This window comes from Garra rufa, chromosome 23 (assembly GCF_049309525.1).
Source record: "Garra rufa chromosome 23, GarRuf1.0, whole genome shotgun sequence".
In the NCBI taxonomy this organism is placed as follows: Eukaryota; Metazoa; Chordata; class Actinopteri; order Cypriniformes; family Cyprinidae; genus Garra; species Garra rufa.
The window spans coordinates 3363835-3374383 of record NC_133383.1 but is presented as its reverse complement, the minus strand read 5'-3'; the positions used below and the strand labels follow the sequence as shown (position 1 = coordinate 3374383).

General features: G+C 40.3%; 1 protein-coding gene across 1 annotated transcript; it reads right to left on the bottom strand.

Moving 5' to 3' along the window:
- Positions 1–242: 242 nt before the first annotated feature.
- Positions 243–1109, bottom strand: LOC141298735 (C3a anaphylatoxin chemotactic receptor-like). The gene has a single exon (XM_073829040.1). It carries the CDS (start codon positions 1107–1109, stop codon positions 243–245), a length of 867 nt encoding a protein of 288 aa, XP_073685141.1.
- Positions 1110–10549: the final 9440 nt, after the last annotated feature.

The following is a 10549-nucleotide window of genomic DNA, read 5'->3' as shown; positions in this document are numbered from 1 at the left end:
CACTTCCTATTAAAAGTTGTTTTGCATATCTTTTTTAAATAAATATTTTTGTCAAAAAATACTTCACATGAGTATTTGGTCTAGAAAATTACTCTGAGGATAATACAGAAAAAATCAGAAGTCCATTTGATTGGAAGTGGAAGTGGAACAAATCTACTCTACTTCTACTTTGAATAAACGAGTTGATATCTTTACTGCACTGAGAGCATTTGCAGTGACTGTATGGTTTGTGACATTTGTGTTCACTCCTCAGAGAAAACTTTTTCAAAAACATGTCTTAGAGAAAGTTTGACATTGCTTTTAAAATCCTGCCCCATGAAAGCATACAGAATGGGGTTCAGACAGCTGTTGAAATACGCCAAAGAGATGGCCAACGGATCCAATGCCAAAGCTGCCGATGAACTTGATTTCTCTCCGTACATTATTATCAGTTCTACTATGTGATACGGCAACCAGCACAGAAAAAAGGCCACGACTACAGCCAACATGATGCGAAACGCTCGTCCAGAGTGAAAATGACTCCTGCCTAACTTGCGTACGATGAATCCATAGCATGTGGTGATGCATATGAGAGGAGCCAAAAAGCCAAACACAAATCTGATGATGCTTAACCTTCCATACATTTTAAAATTGTCTTCATCAGGTTCATGATAAAAGCAGTATGTTTGGTTATTTTCTGTGTAAGTCACTCTTAACATCATGAAAGGCAGACAAAGAACTGAAGCCAGAACCCAGGCCGCTACACAGGACAGTCGTGCAATTAACAGACTGCGATGATTTTGAGCCCAAACCGGTGTGATCACCTGAGTAAACCGATCCAGACTAATTAAGCTCAAGGTGAAAACACTGGCAAACATGGTGATGCCCTTAATGAAGGGGAGAATCTTGCACATGGTGGATCCATTCAGCCAGTGTTCATCAAACATGACCTCGGTCACGTAGAAAAGAGTGGAAAGGCAACACAAGAGATCAGCAATCGCTAGATTGAGAAATACAACTGTATTAACGGTCCTCTTCATCTTCAATCCAGCAACATACAAAACGAATGCATTTCCAGGAATGCCGAGGATCAAGGTCAGAGAGTAGAAGACCAGAGAAGTCACCCTCATTGGATAGTCCAAAATATCAAAATAATCCTCCATTGCTGTGATTGAACTGAAGTGACTGGTTTTTCCTGCAAATATCACATATCTTGACGAATAAATGAGTATATGATCAATGCATTTCTATTATTAGCAAAGCTGAATTATAATTACAAATATGCACCCAAATAATGCTATTTTTGCATGCTTTAAAATTATATAAATAACTCTATATAAGTAATTATGACTCACGTGTGATGTTTCGATTCACAATTATCCCAGTTAATGTTTTCTACTCTAATGTTCAAGACTTTATACCACTTCTTCAATTTTATCTCTTCATCAGTGTATTGCCTGTTCCTCTTTCAGACAATCGGCAGGGTGGGTGGTGCTAGATCTTGATTATAACTCACTAGTTTGTCCATTTCCAAAGGATCACAATGTCCACAACATGCAATGGTCTTATGGGTGAAGTTCCCGTTTAATATAAATTTCAGATGATACATGAACTTGGATTGTAATTTGAGCTCGTCCACCACCAGCAAACTAGCGTTTAGCAGTAAAAATCGTATGATCTCCACCACCCTATCCACCTTCTCATGCCCAACCACCTGTGGCTTTATAAAAAATACTGCCACCTAGCGTGAACCACCACCACTACAACAAAAAGTAATGAATGGCTCCCACACACCGGCCCCTAATTGGGAGAGTGTGCCCAATTAAACTACAAGAAAACAGGGAGCAAAATAAAAACTAATTTCTTCAATTCTTCTTTTTTTTAGATCGGTGTTAACCAACACTGAGTTATGAACTTCACACAGCTTCTTGTAACAGGAAAAGCTTGGAGATAGGGCGCTCCACCTGCCCTGTCTTAGTCTTCAACTGTACGGAACGTACAAATCCTTTCTTGTCTGGGTAAGTCCTTATTACTCTTCCCATGACCCATGATCCTCGAGGAGTATTGTGATCCATGACAATGACAATGTCTCCTGTCACAAAACTTCTTCTAGGCTTCGTCCACTTTTGCCGTTCTTGTAACAGTGGTAGGTACTCCCTGATCCACCTTTTCCAGAACAAATCCGAAAGATATTGAACTTGCCTCCATCGTCTTCTAACGTAAAGATCACTTTCTTGAAAAAGTCCAGGGGCTAGAACAGGTTTTCCTTTCAATAAAAGGATGTGATTGGGAGTAAGAGCTTCCAGATCATTAATGTCATCAGATACCTTGGTTATAGGCCGGTCATTAAGAATGGCTTCAATCTCACATAAGATGGTAAGAAGGCTTTCATCATCCAATGACTGTTGCTGCAGAACTGAATGCAGGACTCGTTTAACCATCTTGATGAGACGTTCCCAAACGCCACCATGATATGAAGCACCTGGAGTGTTAAAGATCCAGTCAATGCCTGCTTTGAGAAGAACACCATGAATCTTACTGTGATCAATGGCCGCCAAGGTTTCTTTCAACTCTCGTGCTGCTCCAACAAAATTTGTACCATTGTCTGATCTTAGGCTTTGGATTTGACCTCTGCGACAAACAAATCTTCTAATAGCATTTATACAAGAATCTGTGCTTAAAGAATATGCCACCTCCAAATGCACAGCTCTACTGGCCATACAGGTAAAGATAACCCCATACCTTTTGGCCATAGCACGTCCTCTCTTGACCTCAATGGGTCCAAAATAATCCACCCCCACATTTGTAAAAGGCGGCTGATCTGGAGATACTCTTTCTTTGGGCATGTCGGCCATCTTCTGTTCATTCGGCTGTCTGCGATGCCTTCTACAGACCACACACTCAGATATTATCCTCCGACAAGCAGAATTGGCATTCGTAATCCAATACTTTCTTCGCAAGGTTGAAAGCATATGATTTCTCCCAGCATGTCCAAGCTGTTGGTGTATGGACCGCAAAATAAGACTGGATACATGTTGACCTTTAGAGAGAATCACAGGATGTTTAAGCTCCTCAGGCATAGCTGCACAACTGAGCCTTCCACCTACTCTCAACAAACCATCCTTCAATACAGGATCCAATCTATAAATGTTACTTGCTTTCTTTACACCAGATGCTCCAGCTCTCAACATTGAAATCTCTTCTTTATATGTTTCTTGCTGACTAAAACAGACAATGGCATCTTTAGCCCTGTGGAGATCACTTACAGAAAGTGGTTGCTTAACAATTGCAGTTCTGATTTCTCTCATCTTCTCTTCCACCTTCTTCAGATCCACAGATAGGCCTAAGGAAACCATAACCTCCTTCCTCTTTTTACTCAGTTCCAACAGAATGGATTTGAACTTCAGGAACCAAGCAACAGAGATCTTGAGCTTAGACCACTCAGAAAAATAATTCATTAGCTTAGTGGTTGCATCTTCAACATGTGAAATGACATTCACCAAGATGTCTCTTTTGACCTCTGGCTCATCCAAAGAGATGGACTGTGTCTCAAACGATCTTGGCCAATACATTTCTGGTCTTTGCAAAAAGTCAGGACCCTCCAACCACCTCTTGCATGCAAAAAACCCATCCACACTCAAGCCTCTGGAGGCTTCATCAGCAGGATTATTCTTAGAGCTGATGTACCTCCACTGACTGAGATTTGTTGCTTCCCTTACTGCAGCCACTCTGTTAGCAACAAAAGTATGGAATCGTTTCGTCTCATTGTTGATATATTTCAACACAGTTTGACTGTCTGTCCAGAAGCATGACTCCTCCAAGTGCAACGACAGCTCCTTCCTCAACATCCTGTCAACTTTAACAGCCAGCACAGCAGCTGTAAGTTCAAGACGCGGGATGGTAGTTTGTTTTAACGGTGCAACCCTGGCCTTGCCCAACATGAATGTCACATGCACCTTATCATCTTGATTTGTCAGCCTTAAATAGGATACTGTGCCATAACCATAGCTACTGGCATCTGCAAAATGATGAAGTTGTGCACTGGCCAGTCTTCCAAACCCTTCTGGCTTGATACAGCGGCTTACTTTAATCTGTGATACTTTCTCCAACTCCAACAGCCATCCAGTCCATTGTTGCATGAATGTATGGGGTATAGGCTCATCCCAAGACATCTTTCTTTTACACATTTCTTGCAAAAGCAACTTTGGCTGCAAGGTGACTGGTGATAAGAACCCCAACGGATCGTAGATGGAACTGACAACTGATAGAATTCCACGTCTGGTATGTGGATGCTTTTCCACTGCATGTTTAAATGTGAAAGTGTCACTTTCAACACACCAATTCAATCCAAGTGCCATCTCCAAGGGTAAGCTATCCTGTTCCAAGTGCAGCTGTCTAGTTTGTTTCGATCGCTTGGTTTCAGGAATAGATGATAACACAGCCCGACTGTTGCTTATCCATTTGAGCAACTGAAAACCTCCTTTTGAGCATACTTCGGTCAGATCTGTAACCAATTTCATAGCTTCCTCTTCTGAAGGCAAGGACGTTAGACAATCATCCACGTAAAAGTTGTTGTAGATGGTCTCAATCACTTCAACTTGAAAGTCATCCTTGTTATCTGTTGCAGTTTTCCTTAAAGCATAGCTTGCACAACTCGGAGACGAGACAGCTCCAAAGATGTGTACCTTCATTCTGTGTTCCAATGGGCTTTGTGTCACATCTCCCTCCGGCCACCAGAGAAAGCGAAGAAAATTCACATGTCTTTCTGACACCCTTACTTGATGAAACATAGCTTGGACATCCGTCATCAAAGCAATGTTTTCCAGTCTGAATCTTGTTAAGACACCAAAAAGTGAATTGATTAGGTCGGAACCTTGTAACAAATTACAATTCAGAGATGTTCCTTTAAATCCAGCTCCACAATCGAAAACTACCCTCAAGGTTTTCTTTCGCGGGTGATATACCCCGTGATGTGGTAAGTACCACACATGTCCTTTTTTTACATTCCAGCTGATCTTTAGGCACCACTTCAGCATACAAGTATTTGCTGGCAATCATTTGTGAGATGAACATTGTATACTCATCCTGGTAGGACTTGTTCCTTTCAAACTTCCTTTTCAGGCAATTAAGACGCTGTTCAACTATGCACCGATTATTTGGCAGGGTGACGTTATCAGTCTTGAAAGGTAAATCCATGCAATAATGTCCTTCTTGTAAGTGTGTGGACCTTTCAAGAATGTCCATGAATCTCAAATCATCCCTTGACATCTCCTGTCTCTCCTCCAACGACTTCTCATTAAAGTCTTTGTTGTACTGAGAAATTAACAGTTCCTCCAATCTGGCGATAGATTAGCATAAATGGTTGAGCAGCTTCTCTTGCTACACCCACCTTTGCTTCTTAATGGACCGTTAACGACCCAACCCAAAAGGGTCCTCACGGCATAAGGTCCACCACCTTGACTGTTAATAATCTCCCAGGGCTTAATTAAATTTGGTGCATTAGTTCCAATCAAAATTTCAACATTGGCGTCCAATTCGGGGATCTTAACACCTCTCAGATAGTCCCAATTTTCAAGATCTTGCTGGACTGGAATGTTACTTAATGACACAGGAATTTCTTCTTGTGTATACACCTCTGGTAACGCAAAGAACTGGCTGCCGTCCAACTTAGCCAACTCCAATCCTGCAACAACTTGACTTTCAACAACGTTTTCTTGACCCATAGTACGTAGTAAAATATTGGTCTTCTTACCTTGAAGATTCAACTTCTTCACAAGACTGCTGGTACAAAATGTTGCTGTACTTCCAGAGTCCAAGAAGGCGTATGTTTTAAGTACTTTATCTCCTTTCTTGGATTTCACTTGCACAGGTACAATGGAGAGAGCACAACACTGATCTCCGGCCCCAGTAAACCCACAAGCCTGTGAAGACACTAGTGCATTACTAATTTCCCTTTCTTGAGGTTTAGTTACCATTTCCTTGCTGTAAATATGCAGAATAGTTGGATGTTTTAATTTGCATTCATTACAGATTAGACGATTTCTACATTCTTTGCTCATATGACCCACCTTCAAGCATCCAAAGCAAACTCCCTTCCCTCTCAGGAATTCGATCTTTTCTCGTTGAGAAACTTTAATCAGCTCTGGACACTGAACTAACAGATGAGACTTTTTACAGTAGAGACAAAGATCCAAGCCTGACTCCTTGTAAGCACCCACCTGCCCAGATGTCTTGCATATTGTAGCCTTGAGAGCTTCATTAGGAATGGTGGCTGAAGTGGAAGTTGCAAAGCTACTACCTTTGATGGTATTCCTTGTCGGTGGTTTGTTCTTATTAATGATCTTTGAAGTAGTCAGTTGTGTGTCTGTAATATCACCAAAAAGTGGATGAGACAAAATCTTAACCTGCGTCTCCAAAAAGTTCACCATATCTGGAAAGGTTGCTCTCAAGCCTCGACGCTCTTGAAGTTCACAGGCTGTTGACCTCCATCTTTCCCTTAACTTATAAGGCATTATCACGTGCTTCATGTTTGAGGGGAGATTCAACTCCTCCATATACTGTATTTCAGCCATAACGTTACAGCATCCTCTCAAGAACAGAGCAAATTCTTGCAATGCCTGGACATCTTCAGTTTTAATAACAGGCCATCCAAAAATTTTGTCCATATAAGCTGATGCAATTTTTTGTTCACTACCAAAGTGCTCTTTAAGAAGACGTTTTGCTCTTTGATATCCTTGTTGTGGCACCATATGTAAACAACTTCGTACCAGCTCTTTAGGCTGTCCTTTGGTGTACTGCTCTAAAAAGTACAAACAGTCCTGGTAACTGTTGGTTTTTTCCTCAATATGATGTTCAAAAGCTTTGATAAATGAAAGAAATTGCAATGGGTCTCCAGCAAAAATGTCCATATCTCTCTGTGGCAGGTTTGATGACATTTGCTGTTGCACAAGCATCGCTGTAATCTCATTTTGCTTTTGGAAAATTCCACACATAGCATCCTGATTAACATTATTTTGCATTGTTGAAGTGTTCTGTACAGGCTGAAATATACGCAGTTGCTGTTCCTGTGCTGCTACTGAACCAGCAGGCAATACTGATGAAGATGCAAGAACATTTGTTGACTGACGATGTGGTATAGCAGTGTCTGTTCCATTGATTGGTTGTGACTGCAAATTTAAAGCGATTTCTCTTATTGATGTTGTTCCATGATGTTGTACTTGATGCTCTGAATGCTGAATATTTGCAGAAAGGCTATCATCATATGCAGAGGAAATGGGTAGCGCACTTGAAGATTGCTGAACACTGCTTTGAGGAACATGTTTATTAGCATTTGGATTAAGTTTAGAACTTTGTCTCTCATGCGCCATGCTTGCATATAAATTCATTCCATTTGATGGAACATTTCCGACATCACTACCTTCTTGCAATGAGAGCCTTGCAGCAGCCATAGCAATTTGTGCATCAAGTTCCAGTTGTTCCTTCCTTTTCCTAAGCTTAACTCTTTCCATTCTGAGTTTCTCCTCTTGTTCTTCCAGCTGATGCTTTCTTTGCAGAGCAGCAGCCTGTTCCATCAAAGCTGCCTTTTCAGCCTTTGCCTTTAAACGAGCTGAAGATGTACTTGAACTGACATAGCTCCTTTTACTTGATCTTTTACTTGGCACATTAGAAATGCTGTCATCCGGTTTAATGTCATCTTGATAGGTAGACTGTGCCCCATTGCCATTACTCCCATTAGCAGCAACATCACTTTTAACAACAGAAGCAACACCATCATCACCATCATCACTTTCCTCATCACAATCACAAGAAGCTCCTTGTTCTCTCAACCATTTGTACACTTCTTCAACAAACGCATCATTAGCAGATCGTTTTAACTGAAACCATGTTTCCTGTCTTTTCTGCTCCTCTTCAGGCAGAAAGTACTCATTGAGCAATGTATTATGGAGATCAAAGGCATTTTGACACAGAGATTTGAACCTTTTTAAGTTTTGTTGAACATTATCCACATTTTCAGAAGCATTTTCAATTTCAGACTTAATTTTGCTGGCCTTTTTAAAACTTGCACTCCTTTCCTTTTGAAGTCTTTCAATTATCAGAGCGATTCCTTTAGCTGTAGGTTTTTTGGGTCTTTTTTCGTTACATTCACGTTGTGACTCGATGGATTTGTTTTCATTATTATGTCCGTCGCTCATTTTCAACGTTTTTGCTTTAAAGGTTGTATCAGCGATTTCTAGCCTGAAACATAAAGTGTCAAATTCAGCTGACCTTTCATCACGATCCGCTCGCTGCCTGCCCCATAAATTGTCTGTGAAAAAAACGCGCCTCTCTGGTCAAGCCTAGGGTCCGAGATATGGCAAAAAAACAATCGACACTACCAACCTTTCCACAGATAAACAAACAGTGTTCCAACCAATCAGCGTCAGGGGGTTGGTGTTGTGGACTTTCGCTCCGCCTCCCTCACATCCCTGCACCAGTAGGAAAGTCCACAACACCAAACCCCTGACGCTGATTGGTTGGAACACTGTTTGTTTATCTGTGAAATAGTTGATAGCGCCGATTGTTTTTTTGGCATATCTCGGACCCTAGGCTGACCAGAGAGACGCGTTTTTTTCACAGATGATTTATGGGGCAGGCAGCGAGCGAATGGCGAAGAAAGGTCAGCTGAAATTGACACTTTATGTTTCAGGCTAGAAATCGCTGATACAACCTTTAAGAGATAATACTCACAAGTTTAGCGTTTATTGCGTTCATGTCGTTTTACGCAGATTTATATTTCACTGGAGTTCGCAGTAAGTTATTGAGCCGTACTGAATTTTCCGTCTTTTATAATATCATTCCTGGCATCTGTTACCAATATCGTAGCCTGCTTATCAGGAAACGTCCAAGCCTTTTGCCAGTAGATAAAAAAGATTTCTCCTACCTTATCACAGAGATTTTAGACGGCTTTGACTGCTGCGGCTCCTCGCACATGCCAAACAGTTCGCCCATCCAACTCACAGCGTGTGCACCTGTTAATCAACTTCCAAAGGATCCACATGAGCTCCGTTTCCAATCCAACTTCCAAAGTATTCAAACTACATTATGTCCGCTGATATCCAAACGAGATCCGATTTTTACCTTTGTATTGCCTGTTCCTCTTTCAGACAATCGGCAGGGTGGGTGGTGCTAGATCTTGATTATAACTCACTAGTTTGTCCATTTCCAAAGAATCATAATGTCCACAACACGCAACGGTCTTATGGGTGAAGTTCCCGTTTAATATAAATTTCAGATGATACATACTTGGATTGTAATTTGAGCTCGTCCACCACCAGCAAACTAGCATTTAGCAGTAAAAATCGTATGATCTCCACCACCCTATCCACCTTCTCATGCCCAACCACCTGTGGCTTTATAAAAATACTGCCACCTAGCGTGAACCACCACCACTACAACAAAAAGTAATGAATGGCTCCCACAATCAGATTTCAGCAACATTTCAAATATTGTTAAGTTGTGAAACAACATGACCAAAGGCTTCCATCAAACAAGAGAATACATAAATTGAAAAGAATACTAAAGTCAGACTAAAAATAGTGATTTAACAAGTTAATAAACACATGAATGAAGTCAGCCAACTGCAAGTCATTTTTTTACATTATTATACATACACTATTCTTTCCATATATTCATAACATTAATTCAAAATATATTATTGGTAAATTAAATTACATTACAAACAAACAATGTATTTATAGTACAGAGAGCTGGACAAGAACAGGTTTTATCTGGTGATGATATAAATGATCAATCAGTCGAGATTTCCTAAAATGTATTACTTTATTAGTACATGTATAACAGTCAATGTTTTAGAATTTAATTTTTCATGCAAAATACAATTTTTTAATAACATTTTAAACCCTTTTATCCAAATCAGTACTGCCATTTTGAGTACAAATAAAGAGTCATGTTAAGTCTAATGGAGGAGAAATGGTAAGGAAGCCACTTGTGTGAGAGATTAAATGTGTTGAGCAGAGAAACATGTCCATCTGACTAGAATACATTTACTAGTCACTGGTGATGCACCTTAAAGTCTGTGTCAGCAGGTAGCAGATACTGACCTCTGGTGGTGTTGTGTTATACTGAGTAGAAATGACAGTGTAATGAGAACATTTGTTGAATGTGGTCATGACAATCAAGTCTTTTAACTTTGAAGGCTGATATTTTTGGATTGTTTTAATGATTTTGGGAAGTTGGAATATGCTGTGGTATGACGTGCCAAATATATTTTCAGCAGCATTTTGTTGATTTTTAAATGAATGTAAGGCCAACTACAAGATGGAGTGAATAGACTCGCTTATCCACATTTCATGATAAAGAGTTCATTATTGTATAGAGTAGATCAGCGAAGAGGTGAAATTATAAGCCATATGCCTTTAAGACTCTGTCCACACAAAGCCGGTGCGTTCCCTATCCGATCTTTTTTTTTCCTCGTTCTAAAAAAAAAAATCCGTAAACACGCCGTCATCTCAAGAAATATCTGCGTACACACAAAACCACTGAAAACAGTGTAGTATATATGCCAGACCAG

Coding starts and splice junctions, on each gene's coding strand:
- LOC141298735 (XM_073829040.1), bottom strand. CDS start 1,109: ATGAGGGTGACTTCTCTGGTCTTCTACTCTCTGACCTTGATCCTCGGC.